This window comes from Apium graveolens, chromosome 7, assembly GCF_009905375.1.
Source record: "Apium graveolens cultivar Ventura chromosome 7, ASM990537v1, whole genome shotgun sequence".
Classification (NCBI taxonomy): Eukaryota; Viridiplantae; Streptophyta; class Magnoliopsida; order Apiales; family Apiaceae; genus Apium; species Apium graveolens.
The window spans coordinates 195,143,980-195,158,803 of NC_133653.1; the positions used below are offsets into that span (position 1 = coordinate 195,143,980).

General features: G+C 32.4%; 2 protein-coding genes across 3 annotated transcripts; one reads left to right on the forward strand and one right to left on the reverse strand.

Moving 5' to 3' along the window:
* Positions 1-22: 22 nt before the first annotated feature.
* Positions 23-2,407, reverse strand: LOC141670551 (uncharacterized). Its single transcript, XM_074476452.1, has 3 exons — positions 2,135-2,407; positions 1,954-2,029; positions 23-1,630 (listed from the first exon to the last, which is right to left on the reverse strand). The coding sequence occupies exons 1-3, from the start codon at positions 2,162-2,164 to the stop codon at positions 204-206; spliced, it is 1,533 nt and encodes a 510-aa protein (XP_074332553.1). The 5' UTR covers positions 2,165-2,407; the 3' UTR covers positions 23-203.
* A 6,081-nt stretch (positions 2,408-8,488) lies between these two features.
* Positions 8,489-11,629, forward strand: LOC141672471 (putative serine/threonine-protein kinase PBL7). 2 transcript variants are annotated; one of them, XM_074479088.1, is made up of 7 exons: positions 8,489-8,639; positions 8,889-8,999; positions 9,095-9,339; positions 9,841-10,226; positions 10,508-10,640; positions 11,080-11,169; positions 11,247-11,629. In XM_074479088.1, the coding sequence occupies exons 2-7, from the start codon at positions 8,891-8,893 to the stop codon at positions 11,403-11,405; spliced, it is 1,122 nt and encodes a 373-aa protein (XP_074335189.1). In that variant the 5' UTR covers positions 8,489-8,639; positions 8,889-8,890; the 3' UTR covers positions 11,406-11,629. The 2 variants fall into 2 exon arrangements, with proteins under 2 accessions (XP_074335189.1, XP_074335188.1); XM_074479087.1 differs by having other exon boundaries at positions 8,583-8,999.
* The last annotated feature ends 3,195 nt before the right edge of the window (positions 11,630-14,824 follow it).

A 14,824-nucleotide genomic window follows, 5' to 3' on the forward strand; every position in this document is an offset into this window, starting at 1 on the left:
ACATATGCTCTCAAAAATTAAATAAACAGGGAAACATTTGATTTAACGGAAGAAACAATACGTGTAATTAAATTCTACATGTTACACAAACACAAGATGATTAAGTTGTACAAATTGAGAGAACATAAAACAAAAACTAGTATACAACAAGTACTTTTGCATAACCAGTAAACAAGTTCATAACATATTAGTTTGCTTGAAACTCACATAATGCTACAATTATTAGGATTCTCATCACTGAAATACTCAGTGATATTAATGGTCACAGGAGGCGGAATTGCCGGACCGTAGCTCATTGCTGCTGGCTGTGGCCTCCCTTGCATTGCTGGATGGTACATTCCGCTTCCTTGCAGCGCCTGCTGTTGATTCATCATCATAGCTGCCAGTTGCTGTTGTTGCTGCTGTGTGTACTGGTTCCAACCCTGCCCCATGTTCTGATAGTATCCACCAGGCCCAGGCATTGCACCTGCAGGAAGTCCATGGACTGCTGGAATATTTCCCATTTGGCCCATTGGGTTACCATCCATTTGGCCTCTCTGGATGTTGTTACCCATTTGACTTATCTGATCAATACCCATCTGACCCCTTTGATTATTATTCCTCATTTGGCCCAGCTGATCAAAGCCCAATTGACTCATTACATGACCCAAATGATCACTACCCATCTGATTTATAGGATAATCTCCCATTGGATCCATCTGGCCCACATTCCTACCACCTGAACCACCATTATGACCTTTTCTAGACTTATTGAAGCTACTATCATTTATTGCTTCATTATTTATCATATGATCCCAGCTACCAAGACTGTGCCCACCTTCCCCGTCTCCACCACCATTACTACACCCTTTCTTTTTACCTCTACCATTATAATTAACCCCTCCTTTTAATCCCCCGTTCTTGTTCTTTTTTACCCCTCCTTTTAGCCCCCCACTATCTTTGCCCCCATTTTTACCTACATTCTTGATTGTACCTCTGTTGTTACTACCTTTTCCTCCATCACACCTCCCCTTTTTGCTTTCGTTGCAACACTTTTTCTTCTCAAATTTCCTTAATAACCCTCTAAATGATGAAGTAAACTTAAGCATACCTTTCTCTTTTCCAGCTTTCTTATTCTTGGCATCATTTTTCCCACCACTCTTGCCCTTAACTTTTAAACCTCCTTTTTTACCCTTGTTTGACCCATGAGTAGTTCCATGGCCATTACACATGAATGGTTTCATCTTAATGTTTATACCATTTTTATGATGATGGTGACCCTCAAAACTTTCATCTTCAAACTCACCATCATCATCATCAAACTCACTATCATCATTAAGAGGCATATTAAACTTAGCTGGTTTTTGAGGCAAGTTGAGACCTTTATTCCCTTTCATTTGCTTCACATTCTTATGTTGATCTTTGCTACCCTTTTGAGACTTGTTGGTTTTCCCACCTTTCCCATTGTTTGGCATTTGCATATTCTGAAACAAATTAATATTATTCATCATATTATTTGTAACCTTTTGTCCTCCCCATAGTTCTGCATGTTTTCCAGCTTTCTCTAGTCCCTTTAGTAGTGTAAGAGGATCCACATTGCCTAATACAGTCACCTTTCCTTGTTCTGCATCTATGATTGTAGAATATACCCCTAACAAAATCCATAATTGGCAGAATTACACAAACCTATGTGTGCATACACATGAAACCGAGAGATTCAACAACTAAACTAACAAAATGTTCAGGATCTGAACAGGATCCAAAAATGGCAGAATTACACAAACCTATGTGTGCATACACATGAAAATTAGTGAAAAACAACTAAACTCACTAAACTAACAAAATGCTCAGAATCTGAAAATAGACTAGGACATTAATAAACATGAAGCTTTACTGGACTTGTACATTTTCCATACATCTCATATCAAGGAAACCATAAAATGACAGTATAAATCAAGTATGAGGAAGACTTACCATCAATTTTCTGCAATATCTTTTTGACTTTGTTTTTGCATCCATCACAGTGTATATTCACTTTAAGAACACAGCTCTGCAAATAAATTCATAATAAAAATCTTAATAAAGACACAAACATAGTGTTTTAAGAAAATGGTACAATAATCTTGAGTACTTGAGTACAAGAAAATGAGATTACCGGAATCTTGAGAAAATCTTGTTTGCTCATTGTTTTAGAGCAAATGCGAATGCAAGAGATGAAGTAAATGAATGAGTAGACAACACTGGAGTGTGAAAATAAATAGGAGAAAGTGTGTGAAGAGTTGAGAATAGCTTTTCAAGTTGGGAAGGGAGTGTGTTTCGTGTAGGGGGAGAATGTAGCATTTGAGGAAGCAACCGGAGGTGCATTTAACTTGTCCAAAATTATCAACAAGAGCTGCATTTATCACTAATATAATTAGGGCACCTTTAATTCTCGCCTTTCCTATCACTTTTTTCTTTAAGCTAGTCGAATATACTAGAAAAACAAAAATCTGACCTTGTATAAATTCAAATCATACACAATGTATGAGACTCTCTCCTTCAAACTTTACTACTAACGTTTTGATATATACTTTATTTTTTACTAGATTTTTTTACATATTTTTACCTTATTTAGCACGTATTTAAAAATTATTATAAAATATAATTTATATGTTTTTTTAAAAAAATTATTTTTTATATAAAAATTTAAATATTATATTTTTATTTAAAAGAAAAAAAATTTAAATTATTTATGAAAACAAATTTTAGGGAAATTTTAAAATATGTGTTGAACTCCCGTCCACCTATATAAACATCTAGTCGGACGAAGGGAGTATGATTTACTTGATGTTCGAACTTGCGAGATGCAACTAAATTTTTTTGGAACTAATCAAAACTACAATATTATTATCTTGGCATAGTGGACTTGAGCCAGACTTGGAACAGTGGATGAAATGAGACTTGTCTTTTTGAATGGAAAAACAAGAGAGGGAAAGGGGTAAAAGTAGTTGAAAATTTGTAAAAAGAGGATGGACACCTTCACATCAAGTCATCAACTTCTCAGTTTTGTATATATTGATTAGATTAGACCCTGACAACTATTTCATTTTCTGAATTTATGATTTACTACTATTTATCTTGTTTTCTTATTAATTCAATACTATCATGCCATCTCTCACAATTGTGACCAACTCGTCCAAATACTGATCCAAATTTCTGACCAACTCCAAATATTTGATCCAAATTTCTTTTTACATATAATAATATATAAATATCATATTAAATAATTTTATCTTAAATTTATCATTTAATCATTATTAACAATTTATAAAATATTTCATAAATTAATTAAATCAAAAAAAATTAATACACATAAAAATATTAAAATTGTGCACTTAATTCACGAAAAATCATTTATTGCAAAAATTAACATACAAAATATCATTAATACACACTAATTTTCCGAATTAGTATATTATTCCCACAAATGCTCGATTAATGCATCTCTAAGTGCAATATGTGCCTCTTTATTTTTTATTTTTAAACTTTAATGAAATTATGTTTTCTCATTATTTTAAGTTTTATTTTAAAAATAAATTTTGTTAACTATTAATTATATTCAGTTATTAATTATATAATTAAATAATCAAAAATCAATTTAAAATCTCATAAATTACAAATAACAAAATCGTTATTTTATATTAAATCAAGTGATCCAAATTTGGAGTGAACAATAGTGATACTGTTCACTGATCCAAATTTTGGATCAGCATTTGAATCACTATAAAATGAAATTTAGGGTAATCTGCCCTAAATTTGCCCTCATAAGTGAGCTTCAATACTATTATGTGAGCGGAACGTTTTATCCTAATAAATGGGGGCCTGGAAAACAATTAAGAAAAATATTAATTCAAGGGTCCCTATCCACAGCCATAGTTGGATAGGGACCCTATCCAACCAACAAATCAGGACCATCGAAGTAAAAAACGAATGACTTGGATCCGTTATTGTCGCTATGTTTTATTGCGAGGGCGTAATGAAACATTGCGGGAGTGGCCCACATACTTCATTCCCCTTTTTACCCTTTTCCTATGTTAATTCATTTATCAATGCTTTTTTAACTACATAAATATTAATTTAATAATATATTATTCTTAATATTTCTGATTAAAAATATAATATTTAAAAAATATTATAAAATATTTTATAATAATATTAAATATTATATTTAATATTTAATATTCAATATTTTAAAAGTATTGAAACATTAAAATGAAATTAATATATTTAAATATTTAATAATATATATTAAAATAATAAAGAAAAATATTTTTGATATTTAAATATTTTAATTATTCAATATTTTTAATAATAAATGAAAATATTTGAATACTTCATTCCCCTTTTTACCCTTTTCCTATGTTAATTCATTTATCAATGCTTTTTTAACTACATAAATATTAATTTAATAAGATATTATTCTTAATATTTCTGATTAAAAATATAATATTTAAAAAATATTATAAAATATTTTATAATAATATTAAATATTATATTTAATATTTAATATTCAATATTTTAAAAGTATTGAAACATTAAAATGAAATTAATATATTTAAATATTTAATAATATATATTAAAATAATAAAGGAAAATATTTTTTGATATTTAAATATTTTAATTATTCAATATTTTTAATAATAAATGAAAATATTTGAATACTTCATTCCTCTTTTTACCCTTTTCCTATGTTAATTTATTTATCAATGCTTTTTTAACTACATAAATATTAATTTAATAAGATATTATTCTTAATATTTCTGATTAAAAATATAATATTTAAAAAATATTATAAAATATTTTATAATAATATTAAATATTATATTTAATATTTAATATTCAATATTTTAAAAGTATTGAAACATTAAAATGAAATTAATATATTTAAATAATTGCGGCAATGGCCGCAATGAAACATTGCGGCACTGTACAAACCCCCAAGCCAACAACTGTAAATATTTGTTGTTTTAATAAAACTTTACAACGTACCCCGGCAATGTTTCATTGCGGGGGGAAGTGTCTACCGCAATGAAACATTGCGGTTGAGTTGTTTATTTTTGTTATTTTCTTTAAAATTAGAAAATTAATCAAAAAAAATTATAAAAAATAGTTTATAGACTTATTATATTTCATTTAATATGTTAAATGTTAGTTTGAAAATATAAATGTTTATAAGAGTAACTTAATTATAATATGCAACTATTTTACATAGTTTTGTGAAAATTTTGCATAATAGTTATGTCAAATGATGTTTCTTGACGTGTAAGTTGTAAAGTACAAATTTTGACGATCCAACTATATGGATGTTAAAATATAATGATTATAATAATTAAGAAAAATTATTTCTTAAATAAAATACGGTATTTATATATATTTTGTTACCAAGAAATGTTTAACATTTTTGGGGCTAAATTATTTTATAATTTTTTATAGATAACGAAAATTCGATAAATTTTCATTTTTTTGGATTTTCACATTTTCAAATTTTAGTATTATATTTGTTTATTAAAATTTAAAATTGATAAAATATATTGGACAAGTACAAGAAAAATAAAACATTAAATAATTTATTTCATTCAAATATAAATGGAGTACATTCAAATATTTTTTCAAAACAAATACATAATAACATTTTATGTCGACGAGAATGATCAAACTTTAACGGTGTTGGAAGAACCGCCTTTATCACCCTTATCGTCGTCTTTCTTTTTCTTCGACTTTTCCGCCTTCGCTTTAGCTTCATTTTCTTTTTTTTTCTTGCGCTCAAGCGCCATTTGAATACGGCGGAGAGCTATTTCCATGTCTTCTTCTCCTTCGGGCACGTCGTAAGCCACACCATCTATAATTACCTTATTATTGTCTAAATCGTAGTAGAAAACCATTTTTCGGATATTAGAGAAGATAATGTTGAAGAGGAAATGTAGAATGAAAATAGAGAAGAGAATGTTGAAAAAAAATGAGATGAGGCAGGACTATTTATAGGTGAAAATATGAATTTTTAAATTCACAAAATTAAATTTGGCACAAAAACAAATTTGCTGAAAAAATTTCATTTGACTGTTGAAATTGCCGCAATGAAGCATTGTGGCGCTTTCAAACTGCCGCAATGAAACATTGCGGTGTGTCGATCAAACTTCTGCTCTATTGACCAGTCAATTCAACTGCCACAATGTTTCATTGCGGCAATTTCAACCGTCAAATGAAATGTTTTCAGCAAAAATTTTTTTGTACCAAATTTAATTTTGTGAATTTTAAAATTCTTATTAATATTGGCACAAAAATAAGTTTTGCACAAAAAAAAAAGTTTGACTGTTGATAAATTTTTTAAATTAAAATAACTCAATTCACTAAAAAGTATAAAATTAATAATATTATTTTTTAAACTAAAATTATTCATACGATAATTTAAAGAAAAAGTACAGAAAAAATTAAATTGATAAATTTATTATTAAAATTGATAATATTTTAATATATTACTCCTACTTATATTTAATGTTAACATATTTTAAAAAATTAATTACTGTTGAACATTAATATTATTTTTATACTTATATAAATAAGTTAAATATTAGAATAAGCTAAAGAGAGGGGCAGTTTGAACATTAAAAATTGGGAGCCTAACCAACAATGAAACATTGCGGCCCAGCAATGAAACATTGTGGCCCAGCAACGAAACATTGCGGAATGCGCAATGTTTCCTGTGCATGGCGACATCCCGCAATGTTTCATTGCGGAAGCCAATACCCGCATTGAAACATTGCTTTCCCCGCAATGTTTCATTGCTGTGGGTTGGCTGGTTGTCCCCCAACCCACGTTGGCTCCTGATTATTTCCCTTAATTCAATACTATATATGTGAGTTTCAACACTATTACAACACAAGTGAGGGGAATGGTTTATCCTAATAAATGGGGATAGTACCAAAAAACATTCAGAAGTTAAGGCCACATTTTTACCCAAATAGTACCAAAAACAAAATAAGATATAAGGAGTACCGAAACATAAATTAAAATATATTTAGTACTCCCTCAATTCCTTCCAATTGTTTACATTTCTGAGGAAGTGTCCGACACGCATTTTAAGGTGCATAAAAAATATAGTTATGTAACTTATTTTTACAATTTTTTTTTCTGAATAAAAGTTTAATGTTTTAATTTTTATTCAGAAAAACAAAATTGTAAAAAAAAATTTACAGAACTATACTTTATATGCACCTTAAAATGCGTGTCGGACACTCTCTAAAAAATGTAAATAATTGAAAGGGACGGAGGGAGTATCAATTAACAGTTGGAGACAAAATTTAGATTTGCTTAATAACTTCAATTTTTCAGGCCGGCCAAGTAAGATTATACTTATTTTAAACTCCCTTTACTTTAAATATTAATCACACTTTGTTTGTGAGTTTTGATGGGGTTTTTATGAGGCAACTTGTTGATCAACAACCTTTCTGTATCGAGCTACTAATATACTTTGCTTGATCCATTACATTTATCTTGGGCCTCATTTTCTACCTTCATTTAAGGAAGCTGGTCCTAGCATGGGTTCACTTCATGACACTTGTACAGCCACTCCATCAGAGAACGAAATTTAAATCAAAATTCAAAACTGTTACATTACATATAATTTGGATACTGATTAGTGTAGGATTATTAACCTTCATAGTTTTTATCGGAGGATTAATTTGTTAATCAGTGAGAACAGAAATATTATTAGTGATAAAAAAAATTACAAATCGCATGTTCTAGTTTGAAATTACAATTTTTGAATTATGGGTTTCTCTTCTGTTAAGGTTGAAGCTTAAATTCATCAGGCCAAAAATTTAGGTATCTGTTCTTTGGTTGGTAATGAATTTACTTTCGAAGCATATGTCAAACAGACACCGTCTAATGGAAGTTGTGATTCCAAGTGAGAAGAGAAATTCTGACCGGCTAATCGAGAACAAGGAAAGGCCGTCTCTCGAGCTCAAACGCATGCCCTCCTACAGCACTGAATCCATTTAGGAGAAAGACTTCCAGCACTCAATCCATACCCTATCAAGACTCCATTCATTTCCATACAATAGCTTACTACATGTACAAAAAACAAAAGTAGACAATACAGACCAGAGAATAAAGGGCCACATATTATAGAAGGGAATATAGGCAAAATTTTCCAAGGCAAGAACTCTATCTTTTCTCACCTTATCAGGACCACACTGCAAGTCTCAACTTGTAATCAGGGGCAGCCAATTGCCTATCAAGCTAAACAAAATATGGATTTTCCTAATATCAGCTTCTCAAATTGAATAAAAAGAAATAAACCACTATTTATCCAGGCACTACTAGTTTGCTAAACCCCTGACAGTCAAGCTAATGAATAGGACAAGACAACAATTTGCCACATCTAATGGAAGCTTCATTAATAGAATTTTGTACACAGCACAACTGGTTTCAAGATGAAGCTTTCTGGATGAGTTTATATGAATTATGATGCAGAAGCTTCCAATATTTCCCATGTAGCAAGACAAAGACCATTCCCAAAATATACAACACAAAAGACAGAATTATGTACATGTGACCCTTTAGTCTTCACGAGACACCAAGATGATCATGTGGCTATACAAGCAATATTACCTCTTATTATGGCAAGTATTACCTTCTTAGCTCATCTTGCATTTTACGCATTACCAAAAAGTCTCGTTTTCCTTTCTTTTCTCGCATACTTTTGCATTTCGTGTCCATGGATACTGACACCACTGCAACAGCAGCGTCTGCGACGCCACAGCTTGCAGCAAACAACCACCACCATGATATTCTCCCTTCGCCTACCATTCTTCTTATTGTAATGCCAATTACAATAATCATCTTACTCCTTGCAATATTATTTATAACAGTCATGCTCCGACGGATGAGACCTGCAAAAGGCAATGACAGTTTAAGTAGTAGCCCAGAGCATGGAAATTGCATGTTCATTGCTCACAGAAATGCAACTCTTTCTACTCCAGGTAATGAATACTATATATAATCGTGTATAATAAGGAAAGTGTGTGTGTGTGTGTGTAAAATTTTAACATTTTGATTTGGCGTGGAATTGCCATAGATGTGAAAGGAGGGTGTATGTATGGAGTAAACTCAAGCAGATTCCCTCCACCAAAAGTTAAAGGCATACAAGTTTTCACATACAAGGACCTTGAAGTGGCCACGGAGAACTTTAGTGAAACTAATGTTATTGGAAATGGGGGATTTGGAGTGGTTTACAAAGGAATATTGAGTGATGGGAAAATGGCAGCAGTAAAAATGCTGCACAGGGAAGGGAAGCAAGGGGAGAGAGCTTTCAGGCAAGAGGTTAGCGAATTTATTCAATGTATTTGTGTTTATCTGTTTATACCAATATAAAATCCCCCTGTATTTAGAGAAGTGTACATAAACACTATCATCATCTTTCAGTTAGCACCACAGACACAGAGTATACTCAATTGAAGTTTTCTGAGTAACCCCTATGACTTGTATTTTGTAAGAAGAGAGAAGGATGAAAAATCCAGGATGCAGATGTACATTTCTGTAATTAATTTTATGCCCTGGACAATGGAACCCTAATCACACTTAATATTATATTGCATTCTGCCTGGTGTTGACTTGGATCCTTCTATGCATTTGCAATATGAACTTAATAAGTCATATTATTAGTGTCAGGAATATACTCGCATCCCCCCCAGGCCCTTCCTCACATTCGTTTATTAATGTTCTACAGTCAAAGAGAAAGCACATGGCTACAGAAAATGGATGAGAGAAATTTATTGTTACTCTTCCTCTTCTGCTTGATTTATCTACTTTCCCTTGCGGCAGGTGGATTTACTAAGCACCCTGCACTCTCCATACCTGATGGAGCTTCTAGGCTACTGTGCAGACCAGCACCACCGTCTCTTAATATTTGAATTTATGCCAAATGGTACTCTACAGCAGCACCTCCACACTCCTCATAATCGAGCTCAACCATTAAATTGGGGCACCCGATTAAGAATAGCACTGGACTGCGCCAGAGCTCTTGAGTTTCTTCACGAACATACAACACCATCTGTAATTCACCGTGATTTCAAATGCAGTAACATTCTCCTGGATCAAAACTTTAGAGCCAAAGTTTCTGATTTTGGATTGGCTAAGATAGGGTCCGACAAGATCAACGGGCAGATTTCTACACGCGTGATGGGGACCACCGGATATTTGGCACCAGAGTTAGTATTTCACTATCCGTTACGCCTCTCTTACCACAATTAACCATTAATGTATATATAACCGTAACCAGGCATAGACACACTCCCTAAATCACATTGTCATTTCTTTATCACTTTATAAAGCATATGTCTTAGTAACTGATAAGAGTCTAGACCATATCCTTTGAACTAATCGTCCCCTAAAACAACTCGCTTATTATCTACAAATGTCCAAAACACTTCTCAGTTCTTTTATAAGGTCAAGCTTCTCAACAATAATGGGGTGAACTTTTAAAATGCAGGTATGCTTCGACAGGCAGGCTAACAACAAAATCGGATGTATATAGCTATGGGGTGGTTCTGCTAGAGCTATTAACAGGCCGTGTTCCGGTTGACACCAAGCGGCCTTCTGGAGAACACGTTCTCGTCTCTTGGGTGTGTATTACGCTAGTCATTTTTTACTCTACAAATTTAGCTAATAAGTATTAACTGACATACTTTATGTCGATTGACAGGAGCTTTTCAAATTTTTATATCATTTATATATTATATCCATGAATAGTTTCATACTTCAATTTGCAAATAAACTGAATCTTTTATCATTTCACCATAAGTCATAACACTATATACATTATCACGATGCCTGTTATATATTTACTTATCGGTACAAAATATAAATGTGTAAATATAGATAGGAACATACTTCAATTGTTATAATCAGAATTCAGAAATGCCACTCATGCAATAGATAAATTGGGACCTGCAGTCCTGCACAAATTTATGATGATTCTATGAACAAACAAGAATGCTATCTGTTCTTGCACAAATTTCCAAATCTTAAAATTCTCAACATCTTGTGTCCATATATTGGTAGGCTCTTCCAAGATTAACTTGCAGAGAAAAACTAGCACAGATGGTAGATCCTGCTCTACAGGGACAGTATTACAAAAAGGATTTAATTCAGGTAAGTCAAAGTTCCAATACTATATCATAATTAGTAAAGGTACATACCTGTAATGATTGCTCTATGGTCATATACAGATAGCTGCTATTGCGGCCATGTGCGTGCAGACGGAAGCTGATTACCGTCCTCTAATGACAGATGTTGTGCAGTCCTTGATACCTTTGGTGAAGAATCTCTCTTCTCCATGTCCTTCCAACTTTTCTAGATCCAGCCAAAGAGTAAGTCCCAGGTCCTAGGGCTGTCACAAACTTCCGGAGTCCCAGGTCCTAGGGCTGTCACAAACTTCCGGTCAATAATCTAGTGCTCAATCCTTTTGCATCATTACTGAGAAATTCTAAGGTGCAGAACCAAGTAGAGGACGTCATATAAGTTCAGAACCAAATTCAGAAGGGCATTACCAGCTTACTGTGGTAACTGAGAAAACTAAAATGCTTCTGGCATTATTACAGTTAAACCAGTTTCAAGCATTTGTTTTGTTTTCACCAAAATAATAATGATATTAATGGCGCCATCGGGGAAGTGTAAATGGTCCGACTGTAATTATAAGGCCTCTCAGTACCATAGATATTATAAGAGGTCTGATTGTAGGCATCCGGGTTTTTTCAGATTCAATTTCATTATACAATAAAAAAATACCCCCATCCACTATATAAAGTTTTTATGATGCTCAGTGCAGAGCCAAAATGATTTAAAGTAAATTTCAGATAAAATTAATTAAACTTTATCACTATAGGATTCAGGTCAGTGGTAGATCCAGAACTTATATTCATGGTGACAAGAGTTTGAACTAGAGGTTCAGGCCGGATCAATTGTAAAACATTGAACTTAGCTTTTCCAGAAACCGCACTTATGCTCAAAATTAAAGACAAATACATACATACATGCAAAAAATAGATGGTGAAGTAGATAAGTTGGAGTTGGCTATATTCTATTATATATCAGTCCTGCTAAAATTACTCATATAAATCTCAACTGTGTTTGGTATAAAGGATTGGAAGTTGCTCAGATAGTAAAAATTGCAGTTACTGCCATCTAGACTATTTACCTATCATTACAACTATTGAAAGATTCAGTCGACCATCTAGGCTATAAACCTATCATAAAAAGAATGATCCTTTGCATGCGTACTACATGGAAGATTGAAAGGCTAAGAGAGGCTTTCCTGTTCAAGATTCAGCCACTTCATATAATTTATATGAAATTTTATGCTAACAGTCAATTTGTGAAATATTGCAATAATCAGAAATCTTGCAAGGAAAAAATGGCTTAAATTAGAAAATATAATTAGTTTGAGTAAGTGGCTGGACAGTAACTAATCACATAATAATACCTTGAAATGAAAATTTGTAATTATAACTAAATCAAATACCAACACAAGTATAAGAAAGGTTCGACCAAGTACCTTCGGATCTATTAGATTTTTTTACTATTTCAAGCCTTCTTTGACTGCGGATGGCGGATATATTTCTGCAACACGTTTTGAAGATCATATCCTCTGGGACAGCTCATGTCTTTGGTTTCCCGAAATATCTCACGATCTCTGTCTACCTTTTCGGCTTTTCCGACCTATAGTAACTATCTCTCAGAATCTTGTAAGTGATTTGATCAAGAGCAATTTTCTTTGTTTCCATTATGTCGAACAATACATTACACCGACGAGCTGTGCCTTGCAGTATCAATCAATCAGACATGTATAAGTACCAACAGAGCGAGTTTGACATCTTTGAATCATTTCTGTGAAGATTTTATAAGCCTTTCATGTGTCCAGCTCTGCAGAACCCAAATATGACAGATATGTAAGTAACATTGTTTAGATCCACGCCCGATCCTTTCGTTGAGAAGTTTATATGCTTCTTGCAATTTAAACCTAGCAGAGAAAAGATGTATGAGAATTGCAATTTACATGTCACGACTAGTCCCAGCTTGCAACATTTTGCTGTGCACGTGGAGACCTCCTTGTAACTTAGCTGTTTAGAAAAAATATTAGTAACTTAGCTGTTTAGAAAAAATATAAAACGAAGTGGTATAAATAATAACACCTAGGAATATTCCTTTTAAACATTAAGAGAAAAATCTGTAATGCTTTTCCCGGTTCACCTTCTTTGCAAAGCCTGTTTAAAACTGCATTGTAGGTAAACTTCTTAGGAAAAATACCTCGGTCACCAGGGGCGGATCCAGGAATTAATTTCCGGGTGGGGACACCGATTACATTTTGTGAATACATCCTTGTATTTTTTTAATTGTTGGGGGACACTTTTATATATTTTCAAAATTTTAGCGGTGAAAAAATATAGAATTTTGTTTTATAGGGGGACGGGTATCCCCCGTGCCCCCTACTAGATCCTCCCCTGTCAGTCACACATCTAGACCATAGATTGTAAAGCCCTCCCTGTGGGCCTTTCATCTCGGTACCTCCAAATAATATGCTACTTGTCACGACTATTGGTTCATTCCTACTTCACTCCACTTCCCTGAGAATATCCTAGGCTCTTTGGAGTATGTCTTTTGCAGTAATAGATGATCAAAATAGTACAACTATATGCACAACGAACAGGTCCAGACTCCAGAGTTTCCTTATCTCAGCAAAAAATTAAGAAAAAAAAATAGCCCACTCTATTTTCTTCTGGAAAACACTTGAGTAAGAAATTGCAAGAAATACAATGTCCGTGGTCTGCACAAACATATCAACTGCATTTTCAAGCATGGAAATTGAAGTCGGAACCTTGATAAGTACATCACATACAATATTCAGACTTGCAGCATTAACATTACTAGTTGAATGAAGTAAACGAATGATTAAAACAAGACATATCAAGGTTTGGATCACGATAATACTTAACAAAATTTCCCAGAAAAACATACACTATACTTCACATTCCAGCTAAACCAAATTTATGTACAACAGTCGTAAAAATGATCCATCGATCAATCTAAACAATACTTGTTCACAGCATTCGGAAAACTAACGTCTACTGCCTTAAATTTTGTATTCCAGTATCTATATCAGGCATTGTATCGAACACACAATCAGCATTATAAAAAAGCACTAGAATGCAGTGTAGGAAATAAAATGTTTATCAACAAGTCCTCATTTTGGGAAATACCCAGTATAGAAATCACTTTACAAGACAAGTTTGTGGGAAAAAAGAACATACCCATGTCGCATATAATGTTCCATGCAGTTTAAACCATTTCTTTAACAGAAAAAACAAGAAGTTGGAGTAAAGTTAAGAGGGAAAATTGTATCTAGTGTGTTGTTTGTTACTTTGTTGTGGATATTTAAGAATGGACTGACAGTAGACCCGGAAAAATGGGTCTCCATCTGAAAAAACCAAGCCCAAATTCACCGAACCAAGATATGGTCCGAGATCCAAATCATATAATTCGATTGTTTGAAAATCAAATTAAATTGATCTAAAAATTACTATAACAAAAAATTCAATAAAAAATATCCGAAATATTATATCTGATTATAAATTTGAACTGAACAAAACTGAATCAAATATTATCTGAATCGAATATGATCCGAAATAAGTAAAATTCATATTTAAAAGTATTTTATGTTCGTAATAATATAATTATTTAATTATAATATTTTGTAATAGTAAATTATATTATATTAAAAAGCACATAATAAAAATATATTTTTTTAAGT